The sequence below is a fragment of the Salvelinus alpinus genome, chromosome 26 (genome assembly GCF_045679555.1).
Source record: "Salvelinus alpinus chromosome 26, SLU_Salpinus.1, whole genome shotgun sequence".
NCBI classification, from domain to species: domain Eukaryota; kingdom Metazoa; phylum Chordata; class Actinopteri; order Salmoniformes; family Salmonidae; genus Salvelinus; species Salvelinus alpinus.
In genome coordinates, this window is record NC_092111.1 from 12,476,525 (window position 1) to 12,488,477 (window position 11,953).

The following is an 11,953-nucleotide window of genomic DNA, read 5'->3' on the forward strand; positions in this document are numbered from 1 at the left end:
TACTTAAGACAAAAACGCCTCCCCATAACTCAACCAACGGCGCTACAAGCCTTGGCAAAGGAGGACTTAACTTTAATTCGACAGAATCATACATCGTTTTATACATTTAAATCTTATACAAAAAAAAATGAATGTACAGGGAGGAGATAATAATAATAAATACTGTAAACCGGGTGCTGCTGTGTGCCTGTGGCATCGGGATGCCATACGTTACTATTATGAGCCTGTGTGTGCTTCATCTCAGACCACAGGCCTGATACTATCACACATGTAAAAAGGCAGTTTGCAGATTGTGTTGTATGGGGGTCTGATTTGTGTGAGTGTCTGTCATTTCCCCAGACTAGATGAAGAACAGATGAGAAAACATGTCCAGTTGTGAGTACTATTATTACATTAATATGGCATCAATCCCTCTCCTCAAAAGCATTGCATACGTAACAGAGATACAGTAGATATATTATATCAATAGGAGAGGCCTATATAAGCAATACATGTGGAGTGGCAATCACTCATTGATGAAACGTGCCATTCGATTGGCTAACATTAGCCAAGATCGATAGCTGTGGCATGGACAAGAGTTTCCAAATAAATACAAGACAGTGCCCCCTCTTCTCCAAGCGTTTCACCTCAAATGAAGCGGTCACGATATTGGCTTTCAGAGCAAGGCTTCTCTTGCTCTCACTAGTGTTCCACTACACGAGGCCGGTCCTTTCCTTTACATGCGGAAGACTGGAGCTGGGTCTGGGTAATCTAAGGTTGGGCTAAAAACTCCTCTCTTGGTCATTTGCCTTCTGTTGGAGCAGAAGCCGAGAGGACTAAAAGGAGGGCTGTCTTTTTCTGAAGTCCTTCTGGTTTTCTAGCTGCCAGCATGAGCCTCTCTCCTAACTGTGGGGGCAGTACAGTAAGCAGGAGGAAACGGGTCCATGCTGTGATGAATGGTCAAAGGATTTCAGACAGACTGGTAAGGTCCATCGAATTTGGCCGTACCGCCTTAAGTGGTCGTATCGGTCTGCTCCACCTGAAAAAAATAAAATCGCTCTATCGTTAAGAGTCTGTGGAGGTCCCGGGTCACCGGCTGATGTCGCGGTTGCCCTCCCAGCTCTTCCCCCCCACCGCATCGCCTGCTGTCCCCGATTCGAAGAAAGGGTGTCTGAGGGAGTCTGCCAGGGCCAGGCGCTTAGCGGGCTCGTATTCCAGCATGCTCTCAATCAGGTCAAACAACCGATGGTGCTCCTCGGCTTCCGACAACAGGTACCTCTGAGAACATACAGAGATGTGATCAACATAATGAAAATCAGGAAAATGTGAATAGTATATTTGGGGTTAGGGTTCATTTCAATAATGTCTAAATAGAGGTTGATATCAGAAATCCCTAGTTAATCCGACATGAGGGGTTGAATGGGAAGGAAGATAAGTAGTGGGGTGCTACACAAGGAGGGAAAAGGAGCTGCTCTCTTACCCGTAAGGGTTTGCAGTTCTCCCTCACGTATCTCCCAGCTGACGAGCTCTCGTCCCAGTCCAGACGTCCACGGTAAAAATATTTCTGCTTCCTGAGTTAAAGGGGAGAGAGAAATTATTGCAAAGATTGAGGAAGAGCGGCATATATAGATAAAAACAGTGTGCGCAGGGGCAGCAGCATTGAAGAGTTGCCATAGGGTTCAATACCCACATACAAAGATCACCAACAGGCCCTTTGATGTGGCATAAACCCACAACTTCACTTTGATGCTCTGCGTCAACAACTAGACAAAGCAACACTATGGGTGTGTGTGATGGATGACTGTTTGACCTGCAACTACACAGATGCACCTGGTCGTGTGTGTATGTGTGAGCTCTGACCTCGTCTTGCGTATCATCCTGGAGGGCACCGGCCCCAGTATTCTCTCCATCATGGCCAGATGCTCCCTGTTATCATGAGTCTGAGGGAGGGATGAACAAACAAGACAGCAAAGGTAAATCGCTTTCAGTGTATAAATGGCCATAAATGTAGATAGTGGATATCAGCAACAAGACTGACGCCAACACACACCATTATCAGGGGCCTCATCTATCGCAACAATTTGACTGATAGCAAAAAATAAAATGTGGCCATAAATGCTGAGAGCTTTGAATAGAATGAGCGGAATAGTATGAGAGTGCCATCACCTATGGTGTTAGCATAGCCAGGCAGAACTCAGAACACGGAGGACAACGTCAACCAAGGGTTGATCATAATTGGATTAGCAGCTGTGCCTCTCTGCTGCGCTCTCTGGCTCAGTGTGTGTGTCTGTGTGTGTGTGTGTGTGTGTGTGTTTGCTTATGTGTGCGCAAAAGCCATTCTGGGCTTCGTTCAGTCCTTCCTGTCAAACCTGAATCGACCAGACACGGAGAGTAATCTTGGAAGGCAGCTGTCGCCACAGACAGCATGGGATTGGGAAGGGAAGTGGGGTTTTACCTGGAACAAGGTGAAGCCCAGGTAGTACTCGAACAGGATGCAACCGATGCTCCACACATCACACGGCTGGCTCCAGCCCAGCTCTACAGGACAAAACACAGAATGGGTGAATGTTTTTGGGGGTGGTTTCCCTGACACACATTAAGCCTAATACTGGACTAAAAGTATTGTCAATTGGGATTCTCCATCTGAATTGGTGCTGTGTAGGCTGGTGGAAACTAACAAAACGATGAAAAAGCTCAATGTAAGACCCTAGGCTCACACGCTTGCTCCAGTGCTTCGCCTTATCAAAAGCAACAACCAAAGTTTCGGCAGCAGCAGCTTTCTGCCTCCACATTGGTTATGACTTCACAACTAGCATCATAGATCAAGAGGGTGAAGATTTAGTTTCTTTAAATAGAACAAGGACTCATACAGGCCACATAACAGACCATGGGGTAAGCTTACACATTGAGCTTTGAAAGTATGTGAAAAGACAATCAACTCAGCTCAACTTTGAGCAAGCACACTCGACTAATTGTCTCATGTACTGCAAAGTGAGCACAAAGCCAGTCAACTGTGCTAAGTGTCTGACTGTGGGTTGCTGTTCAGTGTCTACCTGACTGGAACCGAACTGGCAGATTATGGCAGTTCAAGGCCACTGCCAAGGAACACCCCCTCTGTTTTAGAATAGCCCAGACATAACCCAACCAGACAGACTATAGCAGTCAATTGTCAATGTAGTGGCTACACCACCCTTAGTTTTGATTAGTCCTCATCCAATTGTTCAGCTAACTGGCCTGAAGGAAGATAGGGCTAACTCTGGAACGTCACTCACCTAGTATGACTTCCGGGGAGCGGTAGTGCCGTGTGGAGACGATGGTGCTGTGGTGCTCGTGGTCAAATGTGGCGCTACCAAAGTCCACCACCCGTACGTCCGTGCTCTTTACTGTCCGCTCGTCGCGCTTCTGTAGGGAGGAAAGTGAAAAAGGACATGGCTTAGAACCTTATAGTTTTGTTAAAAATAAAAAAGGCAGAACGCTACTTTTTTCCCAAACCTCGTGAAACGTGTAAAGCTAAACTTTTAGACAATTGGCCAGTGAATGACATCTTGATTAGTCCATTCCTGATATCTAGTAACATTGACATGATCTATTTTCATTCTTCTGACATTAAACCATACCTGTATCCAAACAAAATGATTCCCATTTGTTTTGGTACATTTAGGCCTAATCGTCATTTGCACTTCAGGCAATAGCTGACTGCATTTGCGATGACACTCAGCCTGTGTCCCAAATGGCACCCGTTTCCCTATGTAGAGCACTACATTTGAACAGGCCCTGGATAAAAGTAGTGCACTATTAGGGAATATGGTACCATTTGGGATGTAGCCTCTGAAAGCAAAACAGGCTCTGCTCCCCGTCTCACCTTCTCTACGTTATAGGTCATCGTGAAGTCGGAATTGACAAACAGGATGTTTTCTGGCTTCAGGTCTGTGTGCGTCAACTTGGTATCATGAAGAACTGTGAGGGAAAAATACCAGTTAAAATCCCAACAGCCATTCACATTCAATGGGGGTCAATGAAAAGAACACTCTTCTGATAGGTGTGTTTGAACCAACGATGCCCTCATGTGGCTAAAGGCTTCTTATTGCAAACAATGGTGGCCTTATATTCCAATTCCAACCTCTCTAGGTGAGTAAAGGAAGGGGGTGGCTAAATCAACAAAAAGGAATGAATGAAGGATTGTGTCACGGTAGTGATAGGGGTCTATGTTGGGCATTGGTTGTTGGAGTGAGACTGTTCAAATTGTTAAAGAGAATGTGCTCTTGATAACTCATCTGGTTAAACAAAGGCAATAAATACAAGATAGTAGCGTAATATCGGTGTGCACTTACACTTGACAGCCAGGCTGTGGAGTGACAATTATGACTAGTTGACTGCTAGTTTCTGCACTTATGTCGGGCCGTTATTGTGAAAGAAAATGTGTTCTCAATTACTTACCCGGTTAAATAAAAGGCAATATATTTTTTATATACAAGTAAATATATAAACTTACACTTGACGGACAGGCATAGCTGGTAGGCCATGTGTCGGACCTGGGCGATGGAATAGGGCAGGTAATTGTTCTCCTTGAGGAAGTCGAAGGTGCTGAGGGCCAGCAGCTCGAAGGAGATACACATGTGGCCGTGGTAGTCGAACCAGTCGTACATCTGCACACACAGGCTGGGAGGAAAGATGAGAGGGGTTACATAACTAACAAAGTAAACATAGGTCAATGAAAACAAAATGACACAGGGTCCTATGTAATTTCTTCAGGATCAAAAAAGGGGGCTTAGGTGGTGGGTGTGGCAATGGGCGTGGTAAGCCAGGCTGAATTTCTGAGGCCACCCCATCTCAGTGATGTAGAGAAAGGTTTGCATTTATTAAGCCAACTTCATGCAAATCTACAGATTTCTCCATGGAGCCGAGAGATACTTTTGCAGTTTAAAAGCAAATTTCCTGCAATTCTACTTTTCTACATACTTCATACCTGATTTTAGTCATTTAAGTTTACACTGAAAGTGTTTTTCCATTCCCGAAAATGAATGTAATTACACTGTTTGGAGAAAGTATTTAAATTGGAGAAAAAATTTAGAAAAATCCCTGGTAATGAACAATACACCGTAGTGGTCTGAGTCAGTAGTAGGCTACTCACTGTTTGTTTTCCGGATCTTTCTCATTGATTCTCTCCAGCACATTGATCTCCAGACGAGCTGCTTCCTTGTATTTCTCCACATTTTTTATGATCTTCAGAGCAACAGCGGCCCCTCCCCTGTAAGACACATACAGTATGAATGACAAAGACATAACTAACCACACCACATGATGAATATAGATACAAAACACGAGGGAATACCTTGCGGTGCAAAGCTGTGATTCCCTAAATTAGGTCCATCTACATAACCCGAGTTAGTGCTGTTGCTTGGGAATCCGGTGTCACAGGTTTGGTAGCTAAAATAAGATGGATACCCTAAGGATAGCTTTTGAAAACAGATTTTTCAGTCTCTTTAACATGATACATTTGTCCAAACTTGTTGAGCCATGAAATTCCACCTTATTTCATACAAGCAAACTGTATTGTGATGAGTACATTCTATTCCCTTGTCCTTGCATGTTGATTATGCAGCATGTTATGTTCCCAAAAAGAAGTTTGGCTTTATCGCGTTCAAGTTCAAACTTGTATTGTGCTTCAGGGGGCAGAGGCAGGGACATTAGCATGGAACAAATTTGCATGGGGTATCATTGCCCTGCCCGCTAAACTCAGAGCCCATAGAGAAGCACACAGACGTCTATAGTGAGCCTAAGTGCAGGCGCTAATACACCCATAGCAAACGGCCACGGCATGATGGAATAACAGGATCAGCCGAAGGAGGAGGGCTCTAACTCTAGAACTACTATTTGTAAATAGTGAACACCTAGTGCAGGTAGAGGGAACACTTTAAGAAAAAAAATAGGACTCCGGAGGCTTTAAAAAAGGGCCACCAGCTAACAGTCAGAGCAGTTGTTTTCATACGGATACATACCGACGATGGTCAATACATTGCATCACCCTCCCAAAGGTGCCTTCCCCCAGAGTGCTGACAATCTCATCTGGAAGACAGACAAAGAGATGGGGGAAAAGAGTGGGAAAGAAGGGAAGAGAAGAATTAGACATGTGCACCGGAGCAGGGACATCAAGGCAAAAAAAGTGACAGGCGTTTCAATACTAGCACCCATCCCCCTTTTCAGGTTGTGGACAAATGGGATGCCAAAAAGAATCTTTACTTTTACACGGTCCTAGATAACCTATGATAATTGGGGTCCACACACTACCAGAACAAATTACGGGACAATTTTTGAGTGCCCCCCAGCAGCCTATAGGAAGGAAAACCAAAAGTATATTCCTACAGATGTTGTGGTGGTGTGCCTATTTTAGAGCAAGGGCGTCGGGGGGGAGGAATGTGTTGGGTTTTACTGGTTAACCTATGTAATTGAAAAACCCACTCAAGCAAAACTTCTGAAATAAGTGTAAATGTGCAGACTAAGCAAATGAATGTGGTTTCAAACTGGAAGAACATACAGGTCATGCCAGGGATACGAGCTGGAAAATGGTAAAACTATATGTTAAGTGGGTGTTATGAGATCATGGATCATAATAACTGTGGTTTTTTTAAGCATACAAATCATGCTCTTAATTTACCACTACAAAGACTTCTATCAAGTGTTGCATTAAATAGATGCAACACTGTCAAAGGTCAAAAATGCAACACCGCAGACAACTTAAGGCCCTATGGATGTTTACTAGGTAGGCCTCGTGTTAGTTTTGAAGGAAAGGGCTAGATATGAGGGGTTGCAAAACTATTCAAAACATAAACGTTCCTAATTGCTTTTCCCACTTAATGTATTACCAAAAAAATGATTTATTTTAGACCTGGACTTTAAACTAAAACGCAAGAGACAAATAAGAAGTTGAGGAAATGTTGTGTTAGGGGAAAACTCTAATATCTCTGATATAAAACCACAGCTAGATAGCCTCAACACAACAAGCAGTATTTATCTAAAAACCGATATCCTCAAAAAAATTTGGTGTACTATCCACCCTGCTTTTTGAGCTAGAGCGAACAGCATTCTACCATGGCATCATCATCAGGCACTCCCCTGTCAGTGAATGCTCTATGGTTTTAAATACTCATATGGAGAAGGGTTACGATAGAGTAGTGGCAGTGAGTACATCTCTCTTGCAGGACGTCCCCACTCCGACAGATCAGGTGCCCTTCCTCGTCGTCCCTCACACTCAGTGCCCGCGTCCGGCTGTCACTCCGCTGTTTGCAGCCCCCACAGCATTAGCAGGTCACGACACGACCGACAGGGGACAGGGGGTTTTCGGGGGCAGCCGTAGCCACGGCGATGGAAGGCGGCACAGGTAGAGGAGGGAGGAGGAGGGTGATGTTGTAGTTGACGTAGTGGTTGTAGGTGGGTGTGGTGGTCATAGGGCGATTCGTATGACACCACGTGAGGAAATATATAACGATAGGGATATAGTGCAAGGGAACAAGTCAAAGATCACATTTTGTCCTCTGCTTCTCTCCCCCTCTACCTTTTAACCCGTGCTATTACAAATAAGGAAGCAACCTGCATATCCATTCATGAACAAAAAGCCAATTCAGAAAATACCAAAAATATCTACATCAAACTATGATATTGCCCACTTAAAACGAAGCAGAGTACTTCCCAAGAAAACAAATAAAATGAGAGGATGATAAGGCAATCAAGCAAAAAATAGTTCAAGATTAAAATCATCAGTGATACATAGATACATGCCAGCCTATGGTCCTCTCTCTCATTTATGTCTACTTAACGCAGAAGGCGAGAATGTGGATGATGCTTTATCCACGTGGGTCCAAAAACAGTCAATGTCTCACTACACAACTCATTTTATGAGAAGACTGTAGAAGGTAAATCTGGATTTAAGACAAAACAGCTACTCAAATCCTGCTGACAAAAACAAAACAAAAGATTGTACTACTTACCAAGTCCAGGAGCTGTGGACAAGAGAAGGTAATAGAGAAGTAGAGAGACAGAAAGACATGAGAAGAGAAAGATAGAAAGGAGCGGGAGGGTTAAAGGACAAGCTCGGGCCGGGCTGTACTCACCGAGGAGGATGGGCTATAGGACCTGGTTCTACGCCGCCTTCGTTTGTGCTTACGCCTGCTGCCCTTCCTTCGGTACGACTCCTCCCGTTCCCTCTCGCGCCCCCTCCGGTAGTCGCACATGCTCGGTGAGAAGTCACGTGCGTAGTAACCGCCGTCGGCTACTGCTGCTGGTGCACCTCCATGTTCCCTTTCCCGGTTTCCGCGGTCTCGTTCGCGGCTCTGGTCCAGGCGCCGGTAGCCCTCACAGTAGCGCCGGTCGTATGGCCTGCGGTCTGCCGAGCGATTATCGTAGCTGCAAAAGAGGAGCCCAACACAATGGGTTAGAGCAGTGGTGTCCCTGACCACCAACTCAGGTTACACGTTAGTCAATGAATGCCATCAGAGCCCTTTGATACTGGTACATGAACCTATTGAGTTTAAAAAACATTTCTACCAGAAACTATCATAAGGTACAAAAGCTTACATACCAATTATTTAGTTTGCAAGTACATAAATATAACACAGCCATACAAACAGACCTCCTGGAGCGAGCGTAGCTTCCCTCCTGTCGGTTTCCCCGTCCCCTTCTGTCCCGATCCCTCTCCCGGTCACTGCTAGAGGAAAAAGAGGGCGATCTGCGGTGCCTCTGCTTGCGTCCTCTGTCTCTGTCCCGGTCTTGACAGCTGCTCCGGCTGGCCCTTTCTGAGGACGGGTACCGTCTCGAGTGTGGCATCTGTGACAAGACATGTTACTTGGTATTTCATTGCCGTTGGTGAGGGGTTGGATTGCACTCAGTAAGGAAGGGATACAGAACAGCTGCATGGTGGGGGGAAAGGAAGAAATCTAGTCAAAGAAAACCAGATGAGGATCCATCCTCAGCTCTCCCATCAAGCCATTAAACTCTGGAACTGTTTTAAAGTCACCATTGGCCTCATGGGGAAATCACTGAGCGGTTTCTAACCTCTCCAAAAACGGAGTTAGGAAGGACGCCTGTATCTTTGTAGTGACTGGGTGTATTGATACACCATCCAAAGTGTAATTAATAACTTCACCATACTCAAAGGGATATTCAATGTCTGCTTTTTTATTTTTTACCCATCTACCAACAGGTGCCCTTCTTTGCGAAGCATTGGAAAATCTCCCTGGTCTTTGTGGTTTAATCTGTGTTTAATTTGCTTGACTGAGGGACCTTAAAGATCATTGTATGTGTGGGGTACAGAGATCAAATCAAATTTGATTGGTCACATACACATATTTAGCAGTTGTAGCAAAATGCTTGTGTCCCTAGCTCCAACAGTGCAGTAGTATCTAACAATTCACAACAATACACAGAAATCTAAAAGTTAAATGGAATTAAGAAATATATAAATATTGGGACAAGCAATGTTGGAGTGGCATTGACTAAAATACAGTATAATCCATATATACATATGAATTGAGTAAAACAGTATGTAAACATTAAAGTGACTAGTGTTCCATTCTTAAAGTGACCAGTGATTCCATGTCTATGTACACAGGGCAGCAGCCTCTAAGGTGCAGGGTTGAGTAACTGGGTGGTAGCCGGCTAGTGATGGCTATTTAACAGTCTGATGGCCTTGAGATAGAAGCTGTTTTTCAGTCTCTCGGTCCCAGCTTTGATGCACCTGTACTGACCTCACCTTCTGGATGATAGAGGGGTGAACAGGCCATGGCTTGGGTGGTTGATGACCTTGATGATCTTTTTGGCCTTCCTGTGACATCGGGTGCTGTAGGTGTCCTGGAGGACGGGCAGTGTGCCCCCGGTGATGCATTGAGCAGACAGCACCACCCTCTGGAGAGCCCTGTGGTGGAAGGCATTTCAGTTGCTGTAGCAGGCAGTGATACAGCCTGATAGGATGCTATCAATTGTGCATCTGTAAAAGTTTGTGAGGGTCTTCGGTGCCAAGCCAAATTTCTTCAGCCTCCTGAGGTTGAAGAGGCGCTGTTGTGCCTTCTTTACCACACTGTCTGTGTGGGTGCATTTCAGATTGTCAGTGACGTGTACGCTGAGGAACTTTAAGCTTTTCACCTTCCCCATTGCGGTCCTGTCGATGTGGATAGGGGCGTACTCCCTCTGCTGTCTCCTGAAGTCCACGATCAGCTTCGTTTTGTTGACGGAGAAGTTATTTTCCTGGCACCACTCTGCCAGGGCCTTCACCTCCTCCCTGTAGGCTGTCTTGTCATTGTTGGTAATCAGGTTCTACCACTGTTGTGTCGTCTGCAAACTTGATAACTGAGTTGGAGGTGTGCGTGGCCACGGAGTCATGGGTCAACAGGGAGCACATGAGGGTGCTGAGTACGCACCAAAATTAGGTACTCATTTAATCACGGTAAACACCAGTTGTGGAAAAAGTACAACAGCTTAGTAGAAAATTACTCAAGTAAAAGTGAGTCACCCAGTAAAATACTACCTGAGTAAAAGTCTAAAACTATTTGGTTTTAAATGTACTTAAGTATCAAAAGTAAATGCAACTGCTAAAATATACTTAAGTATCAAAAGTAAAAGTATAAATCATTTAAAATTCCTTATATTAAGCGAACCAAACAGCACCATTTTCCTTTTTACGGATAACCAGGGGCACACTCCAACATCATTTACATACGAAGCGTGTGTTTAATGAGTCCGCCAGATCAGTGAAAGTAGGGATGTTCTTGATAAGTTGTGTGAATTGCACCATTTTCCTGTTCTACTAAGTATTCAAAATACTTTTGGTTGTGAGGGAAAAATGTATGGTGTAAGAAGTACATTATTTTCTTTAGGAATGTAGTAAGTGGTCAAAAATATAAAAGTACAGATAACCAAAAAAACGACTTAAGTACTTAAAAATATTTTTACACCACTAGTAAACACTTATTTCACAGAGTGAGGCCATGCAACTGATGTAACGTTAACTTGTTAAAACAAGACATTTAAGCTTTTCATTTTTAATTAATTTGTACAAATTTCAAAAAACATAATTCCACTTTGACATGATTGGGTAAAAATCTAAATTGAACTTTAAATTCAGGCCGTGTAACAACAAAATGTGGAAAAATTCAAGGGGTGTGAATAGTTGAAGGCACTGTTAAGTTGGGGATGGCCTTATAACTAACGTACTGTACCTAGTTAGTTGATGTCGCCTGGCTAAATGCAAACGTTAGCTAAGTAATGACGTGAGTTAATCACTGTGCCAGTTTAGTTAAGTGTGATAGCTAAAGACATGGGATTACCAAAAATGTGTAGTTCGACAACTAGTAAACTAAGTATCTTGATAAATGGCAATTTGTTGACTCAGACTAGCTAGCGCACTACTAGCTACGACATTCAGTCGAATTGGCTGGCTAACGTAAGGTGTTACTAGCTAGCCGACGCCATGATATTTCGCAGAAATGCAGGCACACGAATTGCTATCGTGAAGAATTGCATTAATTGTAATTTTGTTCAAATAAATATGTTTGGTTAACTATTTCTGATATTTACCTAACGTTTGCTAATAGTTATTTAGATCAGCTGGCTAGCTAGCTCCCTAATGCTAACATAACATTGGTTAGCTAGCTAATTTGACCGCCATTTTACCTAGCTACTCGCGTTCGTTAGCTTTGATGCTAGCTGACTATAATTGGACTCGCGTGGATCAACATATCATTGAAACCCGAATACAATGTAGTGCACACGTGTATTCCCATATTATTTTACCGTAATATCAGCCAGGCCTGTATGTTTATCCCACAGGAAATCCGTGTTTGCGCTTCAATTCCTAGTTTTCACTTCGCACTATTGGTTCAGCTAGCTAGCGCTCTAACCTGGTACAAACCATCCTGATATCGCGAGTTTACATTGTTTCGCTTTAGGGAAACAGAACGTAAGCTCGCGAGAACAGGATGGTTCG

The 11,953-nt window shown here is 43.9% G+C and overlaps 1 protein-coding gene across 4 annotated transcripts; it reads right to left on the minus strand.

Annotated features, from left to right (window-relative positions):
- LOC139554715 (dual specificity protein kinase CLK2-like) lies at positions 1 to 11,884 on the minus strand. Of its 4 annotated transcripts, none has more exons than XM_071367780.1 (13): positions 11,761 to 11,884; positions 8,606 to 8,799; positions 8,088 to 8,379; positions 7,166 to 7,256; positions 5,979 to 6,045; positions 5,111 to 5,227; positions 4,472 to 4,638; positions 3,842 to 3,936; positions 3,252 to 3,381; positions 2,435 to 2,517; positions 1,840 to 1,919; positions 1,460 to 1,550; positions 1 to 1,257 (listed from the first exon to the last, which is right to left on the minus strand). In XM_071367780.1, the coding sequence occupies exons 2-13, from the start codon at positions 8,797 to 8,799 to the stop codon at positions 1,069 to 1,071; spliced, it is 1,596 nt and encodes a 531-aa protein (XP_071223881.1). In that variant the 5' UTR covers positions 11,761 to 11,884; the 3' UTR covers positions 1 to 1,068. The 4 variants fall into 4 exon arrangements, with proteins under 4 accessions (XP_071223881.1, XP_071223879.1, XP_071223880.1 ...); XM_071367778.1 differs by lacking the exon at positions 11,761 to 11,884 and adding an exon at positions 9,720 to 10,024; XM_071367779.1 differs by lacking the exon at positions 11,761 to 11,884 and adding an exon at positions 9,725 to 9,991.
- Between the last annotated feature and the right edge of the window lie 69 nt (positions 11,885 to 11,953).